This window comes from Cyanistes caeruleus, chromosome 1 (genome assembly GCF_971803275.1).
Source record: "Cyanistes caeruleus chromosome 1, bCyaCae1.hap1.1, whole genome shotgun sequence".
NCBI lineage: Eukaryota > Metazoa > Chordata > Aves > Passeriformes > Paridae > Cyanistes > Cyanistes caeruleus.
The window spans coordinates 4,407,169-4,431,606 of NC_141701.1; the positions used below are offsets into that span (position 1 = coordinate 4,407,169).

General features: G+C 44.0%; 1 protein-coding gene and 1 long non-coding RNA gene across 3 annotated transcripts in view; one reads left to right on the forward strand and one right to left on the reverse strand.

Annotated features, from left to right (window-relative positions):
- Positions 1-221: 221 nt before the first annotated feature.
- Positions 222-24,438, forward strand: part of LOC111925187 (uncharacterized) — a 28,326-nt gene continuing 4,109 nt past the window's right edge. The window contains exon 1 of the long non-coding RNA XR_002862099.2: positions 222-657. This is a non-coding gene — a long non-coding RNA (uncharacterized LOC111925187). The remainder of the gene's footprint in view (positions 658-24,438) is intronic.
- Positions 8,489-12,222, reverse strand: LOC111925188 (uncharacterized). Of its 2 annotated transcripts, XR_015283249.1 has the most exons (3): positions 11,613-12,222; positions 9,127-11,329; positions 8,489-8,775 (listed from the first exon to the last, which is right to left on the reverse strand). XR_015283249.1 is itself a non-coding variant. In XM_086877207.1 (2 exons), exons 1-2 carry the CDS (start codon positions 11,832-11,834, stop codon positions 9,269-9,271), a joined length of 2,283 nt encoding a protein of 760 aa, XP_086733333.1. In that variant the 5' UTR covers positions 11,835-12,222; the 3' UTR covers positions 8,489-9,268. The 2 variants fall into 2 exon arrangements, 1 of the variants encoding a protein (XP_086733333.1); XM_086877207.1 differs by having other exon boundaries at positions 8,489-11,329.

A 24,438-nucleotide genomic window follows, 5' to 3' on the forward strand; every position in this document is an offset into this window, starting at 1 on the left:
TGACTGGACCACTTCCATCCTGGAGCAAATTTCAAGCCTTTCATGGAGGTCTTTCCCAGGCAACGTCTAAATATCATTTGAGGAGCAGCACAAGCCAGGGACTGCTCACAAAAGGCAAAACAAATTGCCCTTTCCAAGTAAGGATGTTTAATCATACACATGCCAACCTGCTGTGTCCTCCAGACCAAAGAATGGACTCTGCCCCTTATTTGTCCATAAAACATTCACATGGAAACCAGACTCTTAACACAGCTGAATTTATTTGGGGATGAATATTATAGCCCAGTGATATTTTGGAGAGAAAATTAAGAACAAAAAACCATAAGCAGATCTTCTTCCTCCATACATCTAAAGACTTTTTGTCCATTGTAGCAAACTGCAAAGAGACAGCTGCTCATCTGTGACCACCGAAGGCCACCCCTCTCCAAATATACCTTCCAACTGGAATTAGGACCATGACAGAAGCTTGAGATAAAGAGGATACTATTGTCCAATCATCACAGATCTGGGCAGAATTTGTCCATCACTGGTACTGGAAGAGATACTGGAATGCTGATGGCTCAAACATTCAGGAGGAAGCTGCTGATGTGCAAAGTACCTGCCCAGATGCAGAGGATGAGCACAGCCCACCTCAGGCTACAGATGATGTTGAACAAGGTAAGAGGCAAACCAACATCCAGCTGAAACTCCCTGCCTCAGGGGAGGTACCTGGGCATTCCCCATCTGGATCTGAGTGGATATAAATCCAATAGAGTTGTTGTTCCTGGGATTTCTCCCAATACTTGATGAGTCTGGTCTGTGATCATCACTTTGATTAACAGAACTCGAAATTGCAATAACCAAGTTTTATTGTGAGCCCTACGGCTGATGAGATCTTTCTACTTCTATATTTTCCTTCTCTTTTTTATATGTTTTTGCAAGTGGTATCCTTAGGCTTTTATATTGTCATTTTACTATAGATAACATCCAAAATGGGTCCATACCCATTTTTCTGTGTGACAAATTGTTCTACAGTAAACCCTATATGTGTATATTTGCAAACACTGATCATTCAGTGTAGTTTCACTCTAACCTCTCCCAAGGGATTTATAAACAAGAACCTGGGTTATCCTGGCCTTCTAGGACAGGTCATAGCACGTGTCCAACACTTCTACAGATATCCAGTGTTTGCTTTCTGTTCTCTTTCTGCTGCACAAGCATGCAGAATAAAAAAAGGATAACAAGTGTTCACAAATTACATGCTGGGTAAACAGGCTAGTTTAGTGAGATATCACTGCTTTCTAGAGAGAAAAAATGTTGGACTTTTTTTGGCTTTATGTTTATATCTTCATTGAAGTTTTAATTTTCCGAATGAACCCCAGCCAGCGTGAGCTTAGGGTTTCTACAGAGGTTTTTTTGAATCCAGGAGGGAGCACAGATTTCAGTACACTGCCTCTGTTTCACTGCAGTGGCTGGAATAAAATTCCAGAGTTCTTCAAAAAGAAGGCTCTGTGGAATTGCAACATGCAAAAGAAAGAAATCCAGCCTGGGAAGAGTTAATGATTCTGACAAGGCCAGTCCTGGGCTCCAGCCTTTGCTGGAGGGCTGCAGTGCCTGAGGGCAGTACAAGAAGGGTACCAAGAAAATGGGAATACTGACATCATCAACAAAAAAATCTTATCTCTTGATTTCTTTATCAAGGCAGAGGTTTCTTTGGAAGAGATCAATACAGTTCTGTTCTAACTCCCTTGTACATATGAAGATGGGCTGTGCACCACTGCTGCAAATTTTATGAGATACATCATAAGTTACACAAAGCCCTGTGAGTCAGGCAGCTCTCTCCAGTCATGCAACTTTCCAGCCAAGGAGCAGGAGCAGTTCACAGTAAAATCCATTGGTACTTGTCTCTTTAGCCAGATCTGTGGATTTTTGGCTTCTTTGCCTGTATTCAGACATATGCACCTGTCTAACATGATGCAAGAGCAGCTGTACTGACCACACTTCAGTGGGATGACTCACACATTTGTTCCTGCAAGGCTGGAATTGCATTAGTAGGAATTTTAGATTTTTTGGTGGTCATAATCATCTAATAAATTCGACATTTTTGACCAGCGTTTAATTGTGAATCAAGCTCCAGAAGAGATGCAAAAATGTGTATTAATAAAACAGTCTGGGGCTCTACAGGACATAAAGGGAAGCTTTAAAGATGTGAAATCAAGCCCACAAACAGGATTTCAGGAAGAGAAGTAAATAATTAATTCCTTTTCTCTCCACAAGTAAGCAAACAGATGGGAAATGATGCAGAGGCTTCAAAAGGAAAAATCATGAAGCTGTGGTCCTTGGGAATAAGCTGCAAGATCCATTCAGATGTGTCTCACTTGTTAATCAAACAGAGGCAACCCAAAAAGCTGGGCGAAATCCTGCTCTGTTGGATGCAGATTTAGGAATTTCCCCTTTCATCTGGGGTTTCTTGTTTTTCTTGCAGGAGTCCAGGGTGACCTTTCCCCATCTCCTTTCCACATCAGTTCGGTGGAGGTGAATGTAAGCTGACACAAACTGGGTTTACCAAGCAGCTTTTCACCTCTTTGCTGGGGACTCCTCTGAAGTTTGCCAGACACTGCGAGTGACCATTGCTCTTTATGGCAAATAAAAACCCCACAGGCAGAGCCTTTGCTGGAATAAATTACCACTTTGCAGCATCTGAGGACGTGCCTCTACATTGGTCACTCAAAGGTGGCACTTCAATCCATTTCTGATGCACTGTGTCATCCTGGGAGATGTGAACACCCATCTCTACTTTCCCTCTGTTCATAATTTAGAGGTGATCCTACAGTGTTCAACAGGTCCAAAGGCTGGGATATGAAAACCTCAGAGCAGAAAACTTTTTCCAATCATCTTGGACTCTCTCAGCTGAGGAAATGGAAATTTTTACAGAGCAAGAAGTGTTTCAGCTAGGAAAAGCAGTCTGAAACGCTGGTGAAAAAGGAATCTATAGCTCCTAAGTGCTCCAGATCTTGCTCACACAACTCAAGTTTCCACGTTGATCTGGCAGTAAACTCACAAACTTCTTTCTTGGTAACTTGACTGGTTCAGAACTTGCTAGGGGAACTATGAATTTGATCTTCCAGGTGCATCAACTGCACAGAAACTCTTTCTCAATCCTCAGACTCTTCTGAGACCATCCAGTAGAAGCCAATTACTATATCTGGTAGTGTTCAAAGCATTATTATGCACAAAGCTTTCATGCATGCTGAGGGTTGAATATTTTCCTTAGTAGTAGTCAGATTTCTTGTAGTTGTCTTAATTTCTAATTGTAAAAATGCTTTTCTTAAAAAGGGCACATGTCAGAGCAAATTCTATATAAAAAGCATCTCTTTAGGAACCTGTATTCATTCCATGCAGCATTGGGCAGGGATAAGATTATCTCACACCTAAGAATATCTCTGGTACATTTAAGGCACAATAACTATTGATTCTCTTGAACAAACGGAAGAGTAAATATGACTGAGATGATTCCACTGCTTTGAAAATTCCAGGAAGGAAGAAAAATAAATAAATTCAAATCAGCCAGTGTGTGTTTTGTCAGATGAAATCAGGAGGGAACAATATGTTCTTTCTGAAAATATAAGAGAGTCTTAAATGCAATGAAAAGATTCATTTGTTTGGTTTTAAACAAGAAGGAAACAATAAATGCACAGTTGTATCCACCAATAGTCGCTCTCTGGGCAGATGTTGTTGGTAGCTTTCTCCAGTTATGTACAACACATTGAAAGGAAACTTAGAAAAACTGAAACAGGCAGTTTGAGAGGAAAAGAACAAATAACTGAGTAGTCTGAGAGCAGGAGTGTCAGCAACTACTGTCTTTCTGAGCACCAGAAAGGCATCTGAGGATCAGTAACACCCGGAGTGCAGCCCCACAAAGTGTAGTGTGGAAGTCCCATGTGAGCACTGAATGGGTTGGGTTGGAAGGGACCTTAAAGATCCTCTAGTTCCAACCCCCTGTCATGGGCAGGGACACCTTCCACTAAACCAGGTTGCTTAAAGTTCCATCCAACCTGGCCCTGAACACTTTCAGGGATGGGGCAGCCACAGCTTCTCTGAGTAACCTGCACCAGGGCCTTACCACCCTCCCAGGAAAGAATTTCTTCCTCAAAGCTAATCTAAATCTCTCCTCTTTCAGTTTAAAGCCATTCTCCCTTGTCCTGTCACTCCATGAGCCTGTCAGAAACCTCTTTCCAGATTTCTTGTAGCCCCAGCAGTTATTGAAAGGCTGCAATCAGATCACATTTTCAGGACAAATGCAGTAGCTGCAAGTTCTGGATTCAAAACAAAGGCTTCCTAAACCTCAGTTTAATTACAGAGCAATTTCTTGAGTTGGACCTCGGTCTGGTGAGCTGGGACAGCAGTTGCCTTGCAAGAGATACATTTATCTTCCAAGATGCACAATGAGTGGGCTCTATCCATTTTACTCCAGATCTGAGAAGGATCTCACACATCTACAGACACATGCAGAGTGAAAAGCAAGTCCTGATGTACAGTCTCTGTGCCCAGAGTGTCCAGAGAGACCAAGCAATTGAACTGGTTGATGGATTCAGGATGTGCTCATCCCCAGTTGTGGCCTCCTCTAAAAGGTATCTCCCTAGGGCAACTTCCTGTACTCCCATCACAGCCCCACCATGCCCATTTAGGGCTCATAATCATATTCTTTCCAAAAAATACACTGCACTGTTTCTCCCCTGCCTGGCAGCTTCAGTGAAGCACTCAGGTAGCAGCCTGAATGAGTGCATTTCCTCACCACATAAATTCCTGAAAGAAAAGGTTATGCAAATATTTCATTTCCACAGCAGCAGGTTTTGCCCTCAGGGCAACCTCTGTGGCTGTGTTATCTCTGCTAAAGGCTTCCAACCACGCTCAGATCTGGCATGTGAGATTAATAGCCATGTAAAGGGGTTAGGGTTTGTGCTGAAATATTATTGAAAGGCATCACAGTGATTCCACTGACCCAAGAGAAAGGACTCATGCCATACAGCTCCAGTTTGGTCAGTGGGATGATTTCATTCCAGCTCCTTCAGGATGAAATTCAGGCTCTTTCTGCAGTGCTCTGACATACAGCTGCTCCAGAAGGTACCCACATATACATAGATATATAAGGGAAGCAACCATATTCATGTAACCAGGCTCCTTGAAAAGCTGAGAAAACCGGGATTGTTGAGTCTGAAAAAGAGAAAGCTCTGCAGAGACCTTGGAGCCCCTTTCAGTACCTGAAGGAGTCTCTCAAGGAATCTGGAGACATTTTATAAGGGCATGTAGTGACAGAACAAGGGGAATTGCTTTAAGCTGAAAGAGAGTAGATTTAGATTAGAATATTAGGAAGAATTTTTTCCTTGTGAGGGACGTGAGGCACTGGAACAGATTGCCCAGAGATGTGGATGCTGCAACTCTGGAAGTGTTCAATGCCAGGCTGGATGGGGCTTTGAACAACTGGGTTTAGTGGAAGGTGTCCCTGCCAATGGCAGGGGGTTAGAACTGAATGATCCTGGGGTGCTGGGAACATCTCCTCAGTTGGAAATTTCTGCCACAAATTCATGGCTTGTGCTGGAACAAGAGCTCTGCCATCACCTCTCATCTCTAGGCTTTCCTGAGGAATGTTTCCAGAGTTGTGCTGATGTGATGTGGCCACCTGAAAATGGTCTAAAATGAGTAATGCCTTTTATAGCAGGTCAGTTCTAGACCCATATATTAAACTATGTATTAAACACTTATGGGAGCAAAAGTAGTGAGCAAAACCTATTACAAACAGAGATCAGTTATTTGGCACACAGTAACAATTGTATTAGGGACTTCCTCTGACAGGTGTGATCCTTACATTTAATGGCTTTTGATATAATTTTTTCCCCCCACTTTTAATTTATCCATGTCTGTTTTACTGCCTCCAGACTTCTGGCATTGTCACTTATCTGTTACAATAAATGAAAAATATTATTTTTTTAAGAGTGCAGAAATTAAAGAAAAATGTTGTTTGATATGCAAACACTGAGATTTCTCACTCTCTGTGTCCCTCTCTTCACCTGATTTTCTGTAGACTTTTCTGTTCTTCTGCTGGACAAATACTCTCCTGTGTCACTCACTGTGGATACGTCCTTGTACGTGGCTGTCCTTGGAGCCAGGACCTCACAGACATTTGAGCACATTTAGCTTTCCTCTCCAGCTTTGGTTTATCTGTTTCCTATTAAGGTGACAGTCTTGCCATCCCTCTTCATTAAAACAGGTGATTGGAGAGGAAAGTGACTCTCTGCATGTGTTAGCTCCGGCACTTGACCAGCTAAATGACAACTTGTTGCCTCAGGAAAGGGCAACTCCTTCATCTCCCACAGCTCTGTACATCACCCTGAAGTGCATCTCCTGCTGGTCCCAGTGTTTGATGTGTCCTTAAATCTGCAGGTGTCTGTACAAGCACACTAGATACAAACAATTACATGGTGTATGAGTATTGCTCATTATGGTGTGTCACCTTCGAGTTTAGCAAACATTTCTGAACAACCTGGGACAAGAACAGGTCATGGCTGACCTAAAAATACTTTCTCCATATGGAGTCTTATTTTTGTTGTCCCTGCTGTCCTTCCCTGTACCTTCTGTAGCTCACCCTCTTTTAAGAAGGGTGCACACAGTTTCTAGAATCATAACAAAATTTAAGTCAGAAAGAGCCTCAAGAAATCCTCCTGTCCAAACCCCTGGTCTATAAAAAGGCCTTTGACATTAGATCTGATTCCTGGAGTCTTGTCCCAAAAATCTGATTAATAGCTCAAAGAATGGAAACTCTACAGACTTTCTTAGTAACCTGTTTCAGTATCTGGATTAGCAATGACAGCAAGGAAATTATGGCAATAAAATTTCATCCCAGTTTTCTCTAACCACTGGGTTTCCACATTCTGGAACAATTTCTGGATAGCCTGGACTTGAATAGCATTGTATCTTTGTATCTTATTATTAAGATCTCAAAGTAGTCCTCCTGGAGTTTTGGCTCCAGAGTCTGTGGCTGCTTTCAGACTGATTTCTCATGGTCACTCCTTGCTCAGATCCAGTTTCAGAATATTTACTTGGCTTCATGGGCAGCATTCTGGAATTCACATCCTTCAGCCTTTCTCCCAGTTGATGTAAACTTTTTCTTGATAACATAGAAAAGTCAATGGATCAAACCTACCCACAATTTTTCTCAATCCAGAACAACTGGAAAAAAGAGAAAAAGCTTTGATACCTTCTTGGTTTTTTATTTTTTTAACCTTTCTTTATCAAAATTTGAAAAACATCCTGTTTTCAGGTTTCCAGATGTCCCCAGCTCTATGATCATTTATTGTGTGGACATGAGGAGGCTGGTTAGCAATAAACAAAGGTCCACAAATTTTCAAAGGAATTCACACCACTTGTTGAAGGACTAATTAAGTATCATACAGATTAGATGCATGCTACAGTGATTGCAAATGCTTTGTATCTCAAGTGCTATCTTAGAACCGACATCAACTTCATAATTTTAATTTCCTTACACTCACACTCTTCAGTTCCGCCCGAGTGATTATTTGGGCTTTTCAAGTGGTATAAATTAGCATAAATTGAAATGTCAATATCAGGGAAGAGAAAAAAAAAAAAAACAACAACAACAAAAGAAAAAAAAACACTGTTGGGAAAACTATGTGTATTTTTTCAATTCCCTGAAGCATCCATATTTTTAACTAAGGAAAGATAGCCACTTAAAAATGCTCTGACCTCAAGTAGTTTAGTTTCTCTCATAAAGCAGAAAGAAGTGCTTCACAAATCACAAAAGAGCTTTATTAATCCACTGGTTTTATGCAGAGCTCTACAGAACACTTAGAGTTGGCTTTTGCACCTCTTCTATACACAGGTTTTAGGAGCAGAGGTATCATTGTCACATCAAGTCTGACCAAAGCACAACCAAAATGCTGGTATCCAATACACACAGTTTTCACAAATATCATCACAGATAGACAGGTTCTGTATAATATCTCTGACAATTATCTGGATGAGACACCCTCAGTCAGTTTGAAGTTGACAACAAATTGGGTGGAGGTGTTGATGTGCTGGTGGGTAGGAAGGCTCTGTGGGGTGATGTGGGAAGGCTGGATTGATGGTGTGAGGCCAGCAGGATGAGGTTCAAGAGTAGCAAGGCCTCAGTCCTGCCCTCATGTCCCAAAAAGCCCTGGCAGTGCCCCAGGCTGGGGGCAGAGTGGCTGGAAAGCTGCCAGGCAGGAAGGGCCCTGGGGTTGCTGGCTGGCAGTGGCTGAACATGAGCCGCGTGTGCCCAGGTGGGTAAGGGGGCCAGTGGCCTCCTGGCCTTCTGTGTCAGCAGCAGCGTGGCCAGCAGGACCAGGGCAGTGATTGTCCCTTTGTGCCTGGGGAGGCCACACCTCAAGTGCTGTGTGCAGGTGTGTGCCCCTGGTAAGGTGTGATAAATGAGAGATGCCTGTGTGGGAATGAAGGTGCCAAAGAGACCATCTACAAAAGTTAACAACGGGGATTTTATTTAACAAGAAATGTGGGGTAGAGGGATAGGGATGGGAAAGGAGAGAGTGAGAAGTAAAGAGGGAGAATATCAGGGATGGGTTGGGCTGGGCTAGGCTGCAGTGGGGAAGAGCAGAAATGAGGAGGACTAGGAAAGAGTGGGAGTAATGTGGAGAAGAGGTCACACAGTGGACTGTCCAAGATACTCGGCTCTAGTGGCATCCTGTTGGTCCTTAGCCACTGTGCACTTCCGCACTGGGGGCTCCGGTGGTTCCTGTGGAGCTGAGGACCCAAGCAGATCATCCAGTGAATACACACCTTCCACCAGCCCATGTTGCAGCTATCCAGGGAGGCATTTTCCTATTTACCATATGCAAGGACGATGGGTTTGCCTTCATTTACCAGCAATGTTAAGGCACAAGGAGCATTTTTCAATTCTGAATCTAGCCTGGGGGCAGGGTGTGGATGCATCCCCACAATACAGCCCAGACCTAAAGTCAGCTTCCTGCGGGATTCTACAAGGCAGCGCTGACCTCATTCCTCAGACAGCTCTCCCTGAGAAGAGCTCTCCAAGTGCTCCAAGGCTGCTTTGCTGGTGGTATGTGAGGGGCTGGGGAAGGCAGCAGGACTTACCTTTGGCAATTAGTTGCCTTGAGCACCATGCATCCATCCATTGGGGTGTACCCAGTGTTTGTCTCCCATTGGTGTCACTGCCTCCTGGACCTGCCCTTTGGAGCTGGCATCATTTGGCATCATCCTGCTTCTGGCTCTGGGCTCAGTCCTCTCGCTGTCCCCTGAGGCAGCTGAAGGAGAAGAGCCGGCGCAGAGCCCGCCGGGCCGTCTTGGCGATGGAGCGCCATGGCCGTGGGGCCGGGGGCTGCGGGACGGCTGCGCTGCCGGCGGGGCAAGCAGGAGCGCTGCGTGCCAGGGGCTGGGCAGGCAGCGGGCAATCCCCTGCCGGTGCCTCAGCTCTGCAGAGCTCATCCTGGGAAGGGGCAGCCGGGGCAGAGCCAGCATCCATCCATGCTGCGTCAGCCTCATCCACGGCAGGCACGGAGATGCAAACCGCAGACGTGTCTGCCTCTTCGGACAGTGCCGTGGGGAGAGGTTCACTGTGCTCCTCGTCACTGACATCGCTGTCTGGAGGAGTAGGTGCTGGCTCTAACTCTTCGTCTCGTGGAGGGAGAGATAACGGGCTGTGTACCTCGCTTTCCCTCTCTCCCGCCGCTTCTTCTCGCTCCCACTTCTCCAGGAGCTCGTTCAGAAGAGTCTCCAGGGGCAGCGAGTCGTCAGAGTCAGACCCCGAGTCTGCCAACGGGACAGGAGACACAAGCTCTGAGGAGTTTTGTGTCTCCGCTGCGGCGCCTCCAGTCACTCTGCAAGCGCTCTGCGGCACCCAGGGCTCTGCAGCTGGTTCCAGGGTGGGACTTGATGGATCCCTGAGGACACAGCTGGACATCATGGAGCTTTCTTCATTGTCCGTGGAGGAGAAGATGTCTCCAAACAGCTCTGCATACATTTTGTCTTCCTCCAGCTTCTCCAGCTCCTCTCTCTTTTTCCGCATGAGGTGCAGCAAAGTGTCAGGGCCCAGGCACAGCTGCTTGTGAAGTGCAGCGTGCTCAGCTGGCCGACAAATTGCCCTCACCTCACAGGGACCTCCACACGAAGGAGAAGCTGAGAAGCCTGAGGTTTCCTCAGGCTCTGATGTGAGGAAGACCTTGCTGTGCCCCTCATCCCCGGGATCTCCAGCCAGGGCAGAAGCTTCTGCCTCTACCTCGTTGTCATTCAACAGGGCAAGTGACACACTCTGCAGGGAGCTGTCCCGCTCTCCTTCAGCCTTTGTTGCTGGGAGCTCTTCCTCCTCCCGCTTTTCCTCTAGCTCCTTTAGGGAAGAGTCCCAGGGCTGGGAGTATTCAGAGACAGAGCTCCGTTCTGCCAACTGGCCAGCAGACAGGAGCTCAGAGCACGTTTCTGTCTCTTCTGCGGAGCCTCTGGTTGAGCTGGAAGCACTGGGCAGCTCCTGGGTGCAGGTGGACATGATGGACCTGTCTTCTGATAGGGATGGACTCAGGCCTCCAAAAAGTCCACTGTAGATGTTGCCACCATACCCTTCCTGCACCTCAACAAGCTCCTGTGTCCCAGAGTGCCCCAGGTGCTTCCCAGGAGCCGGCTGGGTCCCAGTGCGGAGCGGCAGGCCGCGTGCGGCTTGCACAGGACGCAGGCCATGGCCCTGCCTTGCCGCTGACCCATGCCAGAGCCCTGCCTTTCTGCTCTCCAGGGAAGGTGTTCCCTGGGCTCTGCCTGCAGCCACAGGGCCCCATGGAGAAGGTGGCACAGGCTCTCTCTGACCCCTGGCCATGGGGCCTGCAGCACACAGTGCTGTGCCTCTGGAAAAAGACACAGAGGCTCCTGCTGCTGCTGCTGCTGGCAGAGGGGGCAGCTTGACACTGGCACAGACTGCTCCCACAGCATGTGCTGTGCCTCTGGAACAGGATCCAGAGGTGGCTGCTGCTGCTGCTGCTGCTGCAGCCAGAGGGGGCAGGTTCACGCTCTCAGTGGACACTCCTGAGCTGTGACCACTGAGCTGGCTTGGAGGTGCCAGTGTCAAGTAAGGGCCATGGAGAGGCGGCAAGTCACACACCGACAATCTCTGTGGCCGTGTGACACTGCTGTGGGGCACTGAGTGCCCGCCCTCCTGCCTGCGCCTGCGAGAGCAGGACCTGGTGGGGCTCTGGCACCGGATGGGTTTGGGCAACAGAGTCGGCCTGTCCCCAGGGATGGATGTGATGGTCGTCCAGGTGACCCGTGCTGCTGCCTCTGGCTGCCTGTGGCTCACCTGTGGGAAGCAGGAGGAGGAGTGGGATGGAGGCGGCTGTGTGGGCACGGTGTCCCCCATGTGTCAGCAAACACAGGCCTGGCCTCAAGGCAGCTCATGGCCTCAGCAGCCAGGCTGGGCTGGGATCCCAGCTGTGCTCACTGTCTCTGGGACATTGCTGTGCCGGGGCCATCCCAGCACCGGCCCTTCCGCAGATCCAGGACCGGTGCCAGGCCTGGCTGTCTGTGCCCCAGGGCTTCCCCCAGGTCCCACTGCAGCCTCTCCCCCCATCCCCGGCCCTCACCTGTCGCCTCAGGTACAGCAGTGGCTGCCCCTCACGGGGCTGGTTGTGGGCATTTGCCTCCTGCTTCCTTGCCATTGTGGAAGTGCTCTGAGGAACACTGGCCACAATCACCCAGGGGAGCTGCTGCCTCCAGAGAAGCTGCTGCCTCCTCAGAGAGCTGCTCTCCTGAGAGTGGCCACTCCAGGCATTTGTTACCCACACAGTCACTGCGCAGACCTGCATCACAATGGCCTCTGGTCACGATGTCACTGCGGGTCACAAAGGCCTGGTGGGCACGGCCACACCTTATCCCAGAACTAAATGAAATGCTAAATGAAAAAAGCAAGAATAGAACAAAGAACCAGTGTGCAACTGAGTCTCACATGATTCTCATTGTGGCCTGAGGAAGCATAAGGAACAATCCAAACAGTCCTTGAAGAAGGACAGCATCCTTTTGCAGGTGTTGTTTAGGATCCTTGTTGTTTACTTGCAAGAAACAATCAAGGGTGATGTTCCACTTGACCAATGACAGTGACATGTAAGTTTAACAACCAATGAGAGTTTTACTTCTCAGACCTTTTCAGACCTGACTATAAATGAAAATCAGAGATAATAAACTTCGCTATCTTGTACAACCCATGAGAGAGTCTGTGTTGTACTTCTCGCCGTTCCTAATATAGTGCAACACCAGAGGCCTGGCATTTTCCATGAAGACACCCCTGGTCCACAAAGGCCTTTTTAAGGCCTTTGCCCCTCCACTTTGCCTATGCTTGTTCCTCTCCCAATGACCTACAGCTCTCTCTTGTCCCAGCTTGTGTATTCCTTCCCTAAACATCCCCAAAGATGCCCTGTGCCATGCCAAAGTGCCTTTCCCATACAGCCCACCATGTGTCACAAGCCCTCGGCCTCCACCTCAGGTGGAATGACCATCGGAAAGGCAAAAGCTCACTTTGAATTTAATATGGTCACTATTGTGAAAGACTATAAAAAATGTGGTTTTTAAAAATTATTAATAAAAAAGGAAGGCTAAGGAGAATATTCATTCTTTATTCCACGACAGGCAGGAGAGGAGGGCCAGATCTTGGTCAGGAATATGCCCGTGGGATCCTAGAATTCTGTGTTGGCCATCATGTGGCTAGAAGGACCAGGGCTATGATTGTCCCTCTGTGCTGGGCACTGGTGCAGCCACACCTCATATCCTGCATCCATGTTTTAGTTCTTTCACCCTGTGATTACACTTAATCCACATTACCAACTCTTTGAGTGATAGTACAGTTATCTTTTGCCTCTTTGTCATAAATATCTGGCACATTGCAGATCAGAGGTAAGAGTACAATTAATTCGTATGTTTTCTAGTTTATGAGTCAGAATTAATGTTAATTATATAACATTTGCTGTAATCAGTTCATTGTAGATGGTTTACAGGTTGTATGGATATAATTTGGTATCTCTTCTTACAGTATATACAGGATGGTTATAAACAGTAAACACAATAAAGCAAAAATAACAAAACTACAATGGGATGAAGCATTAAATTCAAAATTCTACTTGCGGTGGATGGCCATCCAAAAATTGTTTCCTACCAGCAATATTCTCTATCTTTCTTCAGTCTTTTCAGGACATGGTGTACCTTCTCTGCATGACAATGGGTGGCAATGTGGGTTCTTTGTCTGTTGTGATGATTCATTTTTGTGGTGGACTCAGATCATCATATTGCAACATTCTTGCCAATTCCAGATTCATTCCAGCAGTGACAGGCAATGAATCTTGACACAGAACATAGTTGGATTGTAGCAATTGGTGGGTTGTGAAGGAACTGAATTGTTAGAACTATATCCCATAGGTTTGGCAAAACTACATATAGAGCTATTAGAGCAATCATATGTCTCTAGAGTGGTGTTTTCTGTAAACACAGAATCACAGAGTTCTTACAGAGATACATCTATTTCCGATATATGCAAGTACAGTCTCAGGGGGTTCAACACAATGTTGACATCTTGTCAAGCATGAAGGCAAATGTCTTGGTCCTTAATAGTATTATTTTCACAAATAAATCCTTGCTGTTCCTGTCCAATCAGGCATCAACATCCATAGTTGGCTATTTGCTCCCATTTGGGGCTCATACTTGTGTGTTCTAACAGATAGAGGACAGTTCCATTGTGATTTTATCAGCACAATAATTTGGTATAAGGCATGTACTGAAGCATTGAGTATGGTTAAAAGATAAGCTCTGGCTTTACCATCAGTGGGGTAATAAGTGTCATTAACTAGGTGTCACCAAGATTGGAAACCCTTTCAAAGTAAATGTCATAATCCCAAATTACTTTTTGTTTATTAGTGGTGAAGGGGTCTTCATTGCCTTCCTTTTTAATTGCTATTACAGCAGATTGCAACCACAGCTGAGAAAGATATGTGGTATAAAATTTAACTATAGTTACCATATCAATTAGCAAAAATAAAGAAGTGAGGGTCTTCACCCTGTGGGTCAGGCTGTGTTGATGTGTATTTTGGGTTCTCCTTTGAGAAAGATGAGCAATCCTCCAATGGCTAACCTGATCTCCAGAGGACATGTGTTGGTATCACTGCTGATATCACAGATATCACAGAATCATTAAGTTTGGAAAAGACCTCCAAGATCATCAAGTCCAACTTTTGGCCAATCACCGCTTTGTTAATTAAACCACAACACTGAGTGCCAGGCCCAGATTAATCTTAAATACCTTCAGGGATGGTGACTCCACCACCTCCCCATTCCAATGCTTAACCACCCATTTTTTCAGTGCTTAACCACCTTTTCAGTGAAGGAATTCTCTTGGATGTCCAACCTGAACTTCCCCTGGTACAGCTTGAAACCTTGTTTTGTTGTTTCCACTTGTTTTGTTGCCTGGGAGAAGTGTCAAACCCCCACCATGCTGCAACCATCCTGTCAGGGAGTTGTAGAGAGTGTTAAAGGCTCACCTGAGCCTCCTTTTCTCCAAACCAAACACCCACAGACCCCTCAGCTACTCCTCATATGTCTTACTCTCCCAACCCTCCACCAGCTTTGTTGCCCTATTATTCCTACAAAGGCAAAAACAACACAAGTCTCATTGGAGTTTTACAGACAGTTCACCCCATAGTGGCTCAACTTGCCTAACCACTCATTTTAAAGATGGAAGCCCCTTTCTCCACTTGGAATGTCTCTGTCCTGTCTCTTTGAATTCAGTCAAGTTAACCATTAAAAGCCTTAATGTAAGATCCACATGCTGCCATCTGGCAGGAACCTGTTTCATGTCAAAACATCAAACCCCAAAATACTTTTGTTGTGCTTCTTAATCACAAAGTGAGTAGATGAATGTGCTTCTTGCCCGGGTGCCATAAATTAACTTCCATGGTTTGGTGAATAACACTTGCTCCGTTTTCTCTGGTGACTTTAACTCTCCTCAACCCAAGTCACATATCCTGCTTCTTGGCATCCTAGCATGTTAGTGCTGGAATTTGTGCTCCCAATCCTATTAGAAATTTCAGCTGATATTGTCAAGGACCAACTGGAATCAGATTCATTCTACTTTAATGATGGGTATAGTCTCAGATTCAGAGGAATCTGGGGGAAACCTCTGGGCATCATTTCCCTCCTCAGAATCATCACGATCACCCCAAATATCACTATCCTAAACACTGCTTTCCTAATTTGCATGAGGTTAGGGATATGTGGGGCCCACATGAGCATTATCTAGATATTTTCTTCCAACTTTTGTGTTTTCTCCTTTTCTCCCCATCATGGTTTCTGTAACTCTTCAGTTTTATTGTACCGCAGTAACTCAGCTGCCCCCTTATTTCTATTCCCTATCTCAGATCTTGTCTCTCCATATGATGCTTTTTCCTGTCCTCACGGGTGGCTTCTAGGCAGCTGCCTAACATCTTCTCCTCTACCATTTTCAGAATTCCTTCTCCTCTACCATTTTCAGAATTTCCTCTTGCTAATTTAATTTGCTTTGCAGTTTCACTCCAGTTATGACAGCGATGGTGAACCCATTCTTCTGAGAATTTGGGACTCAGATTTATTCCATGCTGCATGGAATAAGCAATCAGGGATACTACTCACCATCCTGACAGCTACACCAATATACTGTGAATGGGTGATTTAGATCACTTAAAGAACCACTGTCAAAGCTATTAGCAAAAGATGGTTTTATTACAAGGTTGCAAAAGCGTGACTTAACAAACTTTGAGGTCAAGAGTCACTCTATTACTGATTTGCACAGTTGTTTGAACATTGATTCTAAACTGCCAAGGCACAAGTCGAAGTTGCCAAACTACAAGGTTATGCGAGCTATCAGTCAATTACCAAAGATCTGCCACTGGTAAACAAGTCCCTCTGACTTCAGAATCATTCCACCTCAAGGGAAGATTGCAGCAGAGTGAGGCAGCTCAGCTCTGAGTGGTGCCAGTCACCCACTCCTGCCACAAGGCACTCTGCCTGCAAGGGTAATCTGAACACATCTATAGTGGTTTAGATTTGCCAATTTCGTTTCCCAGCCAACGCACCAAATAAATGTTGTGGTTTTAAAGCAGCAACTAAAAAATCACTAGAAAACTTACTTATTTCTTGCTGCGAGATATGGATTAGAACAAGAGCAAAACAGGCTTAAAACTTTAAAGGAATAAAGAAAGTTTATTAACCAAACTACAAGAAAACCAGAATAAAACTTCCAGAAAGCCCTTTTCTCCCCCACTACCCAATCATTCCCTGGTTCACATGACAACATAGAGACAAAAAAACTTTGGTGTTTACAACAGTCCCAATTCTTGCCATAGTCTTTTCATCAGTCTTTGTAGAGAAACAGAAGTCTTTGTCTGCTAATCTAAGGAGTTTCTCCCAAGAAAACTATTTCTGTTATAGCTTTCTATTTCTCTGATGCCAGCTGCCCAGAAATCTGTCATCAGTTCACTCCTCCCATTTCACATCACTCTGAGGTGTGTATGGGTCAATGAGTCTAGGGATGTCATTTTTAAGGCTGAGTTATTCAAAGGCAAAAGTTCTCTTCATCTGTCTCTGTGAGCCTCCCTGGAAACAGAAGTTTTCTCTTTGCCTCTCAAGGCCCCAAATCTTCAACTATTACTTCTCCGCCCTCTGTTCCAGCACCTCACTGCATCACAACTACTCCACCTCTTGCTTAAAATCCACACTTTGAACTTCTCTATTCCTCCCAATATACTCTGTCATGAATTAAAGGAGTTTTTTTTCAGAACACTATTGTCCATCTCCATAGCTTTGACAGAAAAATATTTCAGCTTATAAAAGCATCTCCTTATTCTCTCTTCCCCATCTAAAACTTAATTCTTTTCTTCGCTGTCTTTAATGGTTTTATGATGTCTCCTTCATGTTGATTATCTCTCTCTCTCTCTCTCTTCCCCTCTCTCTGGGAAAAAGGAGTAATTTGTAAATCTCATCCAGGTAGTAAAAGAGTTCAAGTCTTGGAAAGCTGCAGTTGTTCATGGTATCAGGTTTCAGTTCAGCAGCAGAAACTGCAAACTAAGCCAGGCTGGCCAGCTCCGTTTCTCCCCCCGCCCTCTGCGGCCTTGTCCAGCCTGGAGAGGGGAGAGAAAGCCGAGACAGAGCCTGGTTACCTCTTCAGAAGCTGGAAACTAAAGAGAACAAGAGAGCCCTGGCCTTACATCTTAAGGTGCTGTTCACAAGTTGATCTCACTTCTCAATGGTTAAAATTGCCGCCAATTCTCAGAAATGGCCAATAATTGGTCAGGAGAAAAAACTCCCATCAGCCTCCAGCAGCTTCAACTTCCCTAACTCCCAAAGCTATCTTAAAGGTAAAGTCACCCCAGGACAACATCCTTATCCTAAAGGCAGCAATGAATATATTAGAGAAAAGGTACAAAGATGGTAAAACTTCTGAATGTTCTTTTTGACAACCTATGAGCTCCCAGTTGCTCAACTGTAGAAATGCAGCAGTGTTTAGGGCAAGAGACACTTCATTGCTTATTAGTTTCTCTTTCCAGCTCTTTTTAGAAAGAGAAGGATTCCCATTTCCTAAGGCAAATTGTTAAAGATCTCTGTGTCCATGCCCTGTTTTTATAACATAACAAAATTCTGGAGCCAGCTGTCTTAGTTTATGTGCCTGTACAAATAGAATTTCTCAAAATAGGAAACACTTTCATTTTTCAAACTCACTGCACAAAGGGGAAAGCCACCCACCCAAACTACATTTCTGCATGTTGGTGACAATAAACCCAAAGATTTCCCATCTCAGTTAAATTGGCATCAACCTGCTCATTTTCCATCATCGCCCAGTTAACTTCCAGTTTCCAGGTGCAATACTGATACCTTTTGCACTTGAGGAAAGAGATGACAAGACTTCGTTTCATTTCTATTTTGGAAAAAGAACTTTTCTGATGACCTGCAATCCTTTGCCCTGTCAGAAGCTTTCACTTCAGGAATTTTCTTATTTGTACAAAGATCTAGATATTAATTTCCATCTGAAAGTCAACAAAGTTTGAAATGGAAATGAGATACTTATTTTAACAGAGAATAAGTAATTATTGGAGCTGATTATGATGGGAAGAAGGGAAAATCTCCACTGTTTGACCTCCTTAATCAAAGTCGGATATTCTTCTAAAAAAGAGTTGTGATAGATCATTAAGCAGCAATCTGAATGAGATTATAAAATCATGTGGAATGTTCATGTTTCTCCACACTCCAAGCCTTTGAATCTGTTCATTCTTTTGCTGGATCTACCATTCAAAGCACTAATACATTACAGCATCCAAGCTTATTGAAGAAGCGAACCCTTACAAGTGTTAGCTTGAAACAAAATTTGTTATATAGTACCAGTGCCAATCAGATGACTTTTAACTAGACTTCTACAGACAGGTGTGTGTTTTTCATTTAAGAAATAATTCAGAAATCAGCAGGATGTAGCCAAGCTGCAGCACAGAAAAGGATAAATGCTTCCAGTGTAACATTTATCCCCTCCATTCTTCTGTCAGTCTTTACCCATTCTGGATTTTCTCACTGTCAAAAGACCAGATGCTTCATTGCAGCATCTCAGGGAAAAGTGGCCTAAGAATCTGTTTTCTGGACAGACAAAGAGGGAAGTCCCTCTTCAAGCAAAGAAAGCTTTAGAGGGATTTTTCTAAAGCATCCTTAAAAGTTGAGGTAAAACTGCTGTTGACATTCAAAGAATTCCTTTCCCTTTCTCTTCCTGTTCAGATACATTTACCCAAAATATGATCTTCAGGGAAATTTAATCAATCTTAACCTCGTAGGATCGTACAGGGGTTTACAGCCCAGGCACTCCAGGACCTGAGGCAATGTAAACTTCCTTGATCTATCCTGCTTTCTTCTGAGACTCTCTCCCTTCCCTAGGTTGTTTTTTGTTGGGTTTTTGGGTTGGTTTTTTTCCATTAAAAGTATTAAATTTGTGAGAAGATGGCAGGAAAAGTTTGGAAGTGGAAGGATCTAGCCTGAGTACTCTTACCACACTTCAGACCCAGTTTTCCATTCTGTGGCTGGACCAGCTGCTGGACACAGTGATTTCATGGATCACTACTGACCTCTGTTAAGCACAGGTCTAAGAAGACCAAATCGATACCATGGGAAACTTAAATTTTCCAAAAAGCGGACCAGTTGCAGTTCAGAGTGAAACCCCAGTGTTTCTTCCCTAGAGGAGGATAGAAGCTTGGTCTTCTGGCTGACATTGCCCAGCCACCAGCACTGGAGACTCCAGAGGCTGTGAGTTACTGGCAGGTAGAATCCATACAGGATGCTGCTGGCAGGCAAACCGAGCAGGCTTGTGAGCAGTTTGCTGAAGGGAAAGAAATACGACACTAAAACCTTCCTCAGGATGTTGCAAATGACACAGATCAGCAATTTTGGTAGCAGGTGTGTTTTTCTCAGCATTTTCCCCACCACTTCTCCTTACAAGTTCAATATTTCCTGCTGTATTTCTTGGTTCCCAGAGACTCATTGCTGCCTGTCAGGCAGAGGGATGTTTCAAGCTATATCCTGCCCTGCTGCAGGAAAAATCCTCATGCTGGTTTTGGCTAACTTAAATTTCCTTTGAGGAGTGTATTCCCAGGTGTTCAGTTTAGTAACTACACAATTTTCTGGATGATCTTATGTTTTACAAATAGCAAAAATTATCTTTTAACAGAGAATGAATAAGGAGAAAGCTACTCTTGACTGCCTGAGAATTGCAGCCTTTAGCTAACAGTTAAAATTTAGAGATGCTGCTTTGAAGGAACGACTTGGAACAGGGCCTATCTTCCCTCTGCAAAGCGAAGACCCATTGCAGCGTAGGAGCAACACTCAATAAATGTGCTAATTAATCAACTTTTCTTAGAAAGATATCAGAGAGAATAGTTCCCAGACAATTCAGCTGGACAAATGTCTCTGAGTCACAAGAATCAGATGTGATTGAATGGATTAAAGGAGCAAAAGGGCACAGGCACACATGGTTCTTGCAGATTTACCCTTCCTGTTTCAAAACGCTGCCCTGAAGTACCCCTCTGGGTCAGATTTGTTTGATGGGGACAGATTTAGGGTAGCACTTTCCCACAGCACATCCCCATTTCACTCCAAAGTAGCTCCAGTTCTGAGCAGCAATAAAAAGTAGATTACATTTATTAAATCCCTTGATCCCACCTTTAAGGACTGCCAGTAACAGCATTTTCATAAAAGGAAATATCTCTCTCAGGCTCCAAATCTTTCCATTTCTGCTGGAATTTAAAGTGGGGAATAATTTCTTCAGAAAAGATTTCTACCAATGCCTGGCATCCATGTTAGGCATGGTTAGAGTTTAATAAAACATTGAACACACCATGCTGTATTTAAAATTCTTCAAAGGCTAGATACTAGATGAATATCATGTGAGTGAGATTTCAGCTTTGTGGAACAGTTTGGGTTGGAAGGGAACTTGAAGAACAACTCATTCCATAGACACCTTCCACTAAACCAACTTGCTCAGGGCCTAATTACCAACCTGGCCTAATTACAAACTGTTCACTGCCATTGCTCCACCAACTCTGAGCTTCCAAATCCCTTTGTGTTTGGTTGTTTTAGTCTAAATCCCTTTGTTTTAGCTGGATTCCCATCCATTTAGATGGATTCCCATGATGTTGGAGCAGATAAAGTTCCTCTTGGAAGCAGGAGGCGTCGGGAGGTCGGACACACAGCTCAAACGCTGCACATTGAATCCAAGCCCCCTTGGCCATTTGTTTATACCCTTGAAAGATCTCCAGAAGCTGGAGATGACTAATGAGATGATCCTCTGTAGAGGCCAAGATCAGAGGCCCTGGTGTCCTACTCCAGGGTTTGGCAAGCACAGAGGAGACATAGAGGGGTATAAGGACAGATTATTAGAGAAAATACTTCTTCTCTGATACACCCTACCATCATCTTGTTTGGTGATTTCATTGACTTTAGGAACTTTCCTACTTGAGGATAGGACCCAAATAATTTAATCCTACACATTTAACAACAGAAAATCCAAGAGATCCATGGGCTTGCTGGATGAGTGCTGCTAACAAAACAATCCTATGGGAAGCAGTGGATAAAAGTGGAAGTATGGGACACAGGAAAGCTGTTTTATTCCTCTCTGTTCCCTGCTCTGGGCAAAGGCATTATCAGTTCCTCATTTCATCAGTTATCATTTCAGAGCAACCAGATTTACTTTATGAGTAGTCAGAAAATAAGCCTGAGTCAGATCATTGGTTTGTTTCCTGAGCAGATGAAATCAAGTGGATCCTCATTTCTTGCAAATGGGAAGGGCAGTCTCAGTGACCATCCCATTGCAGCTCCTCTTCTCCTCCAGGCAGAGGGAGGACTTTGTGATTGCATTATCACAGTGACACCTCCACCTCCCCATGAAGCAGCTTCCAGGAGTTGTGCTCAATCTCCAGCCCATTTGGGTTGAAAATATCCCACCTTCCTGCTGAAAAAAAAAAAATACATCTGTTGAGACCAACTCCTACCGGTGTTTTCTGTTCATTCCTGGTATCACAAATGCTCATTCTGGTTTTAGACTCCCACCATCATCTTTAAAGGCCTTAGAAAAATGAAATGAGCCTCCTCAGTGAGCTCATTTCTCTTATGCAGGGCTGCAACACCTGTAGTTAACAAAAATGTGAGAGGGCTGAGATTTTGCCAGAGTGATGGATGGTTATTGGACTCAATAATTCCCTGGAAGTAGTTGTGTGATGCGATTCAAGCCTAGCAAGGGCAGTACATTTACCAACAGGGATGGCAGGACACTTAGGCTCCAAATTTATCTGGGAAAAATTCTGTTGTCACAGATAAATAAATTCAGGTTATCAAAAAAAAAGGAGGAGGAAGAACAACAGTCCTTTGTCCTCCATATGTTGCCACAACACTGTAATTCTGTTATTATCAAGGAAGTTATTATTAAAAACACATGCAAAAGCCGAAAACCTGCATCCAGTTCTTAAATCTTACCTATTTCTAAATAAAATCACTTACTAGAATATGATTCTCCAAACAAAGAGAAGTGTTACCTTTTCAGACACTTAGACAGATTTAAATAAGAATGTGCATATAAAGCCTTGCAGAGAAGGAAGGACACAATCTAGCTGTGTGGATTTTTGTTTGTTTACTGGTGAAAAGATTTCAAAATCTTTTTCAGGTCTGTTCCAAAATAGTCTGGGTAGTAAGGCAGAGTCCATGTTTACACAGATTTAGCTGTGACTACAGAAGAAGAGTCCTGCAGGGGCTGAAGGGTTGTAGCTGCCTCAGATTTACAGAAGGAAAAGCCTTTGGATCATTTATCTCTGAGGATGAAGTGCTTTCTATTCACTGTACACAGGGGAATAGCAAGAGTATCATTATATAACTATGGTCCTGACCTAATTAATATTTGACTAAGAAAGAAAAAGAGAAAGAATAAAGCTTTTAGAAGTTCAAGAGTATTAGATAAAACTTTAGACTTAACAGTCTTCCTCTTTTCATTTCCCTGCTTTAATCTTCAGGTATAAAGAGACTAGTTTGAAATAATTTAGGATGTTTTCATGAGAAGATCACAGAATTGTTGAGTTTAGAACAGAAAACACCTACTCCAACCCTCTTATCAAAACAGGGTCAGCCAGAGTAGTTTGCTTGGCTGAGTTTTGAACATCTTCAAGGAAGGAGACACAACATCTTTGGGCAAACTGCTTTGTTTGTCCACCTGGAAAACAAAATAAAAAAGGAAAATAAAATTTAAAAAATTAATTCTCATGTTTAAATGAAATCACAGAATCATAGAATGGGTTGGGTTGGAAGGGACCTTTAAGATCATCCAGTCCAACCCCCCTGCCATGGGCAGGGACACCTTCCACTATCCCAGGTTGCTCAGAGCCCCATCCAGCCTGGCCTTGGACACTTCTAGAGATGAGGCAGCCACAGCTTCTCTGGGCAACCTGAGCCAGGGTCTCACCATCCTCACAGTAAAGAGTTTCTTTCTAATATTTAATATAAACATTCCTTCCATCTTAAGGTCCTTCCTCCTTGTCCTATCACTGGATACCCTCGTGAACATCTCAGCTGGGAAGAGACCTACCAGGATCATCAGCTCCAATGTCTAACCCAACCTTGCAGTGGTCAGCATGGAAAAGGTGGAAAAGAAGAGACTGAAGAAGAAATAGGGCAGGGACCCTGCAGAGTATCTCCAGGAAAAGTGAAATAGCTGACAGGATTCAGGCAAGGACCAGGCATTGAAAGTGCTGGTGAAGCAGTGCTGGTGCTCAGTATGACAGAAAGATAATTTTTTTTTTTAATTGTGTAAAGAAATAGGGCTTACACATTGAGGAATTCCTCCAGAAGGAATGGCAGCAGACATCAGCTCAATAATGCCTAACAGCTTCACAGCACAAAAACCTCTTTCCCCTGGATGTCTACTTTTCTCACAGAGACAGATGTGTTTTCACCTCTTGACCTGCCTGTCCTACCTTCAGCCCTGAGAGAAAACAGCCCACACTCAATAAAGGTCTGGCATCCCCTCTGGAAAACACAGAGGTAAATTCTCAAAATATTGTGGTGGTAAAACCTTAAACTATCTAAATATAAATACCATTTCCAGGACTCTCAGATTAAATTATTTCATAGTATTCAGGTGGATGAATGCTTCACTTCCACCCTTTTTTCATTTCTGGTTTGTTTTGGTCTTTTTAAAATAAATATCCATTTTTGTATAAATATACAATATTCTTTTAGATTGCCAGATTATTTCCAGGCAGTTCACATCATCATTCCACATTTATTTTCTCACTAGTAACTCAACACTCAAACTGATGTTTGGGGTTCCTGCTAAACTTCCCTCTCTTGCAATGGAGAAAAAAAAAAAGTCTCTGCCATTTAGATATGGAGGATTCCTTTTCCTTTTAGACATCTCTATGACTTTTCTTTTCCCACTATAAATTCAATGCTTCCAAATTAGTTTTAAATAATGTGAAGTATAATAAATGAAACAAGACAGGTGAGGCACAAGTTCTGTTGGTGAGAATCTAAGTTGAAGTCCTTGTGCCAGAGGGCTTTTTCACAGACTCTGTCACTGATGAAGATTCCTGGCTCTGGTAACTGCAGATGCCATGGATTTGGGAAAATCTGTTTTCAAGAGTTTTCAAGAAAACAGATTCTTCAAAGAAAATAGGGTATTTCATGCATTGCTACCTGAGTTTTGACATCAAAATGCATTTTGTAATATTCCTCTGTGCAATAACTTTGGAGTTATTTCTTCTGAGAAATAATGAGAGAAACTCCTGAGTTTGTGTCCATTTTCTGGAAGACAAATTAAGGGGAAAATGGAGCAAGTTTCTGATCACCTTTTTTCTGACCACCTTCCTAATTTTAGTGCCAACA

What these genes read in the sequence shown, in the direction of transcription:
- LOC111925188 (XM_086877207.1), bottom strand. Translation starts at nt 11,834, where the DNA reads ATGCAGGTCTGCGCAGTGACTGTGTGGGTAACAAATGCCTGGAGTGGC. An exon ending in TGCTGTACCTGAGGCGACAG is followed by an intron (nt 11,330 to 11,612) that starts GTGAGGGCCGGG and finishes TGCTTCCCACAG; the next exon opens with GTGAGCCACAGGCAGCCAGA.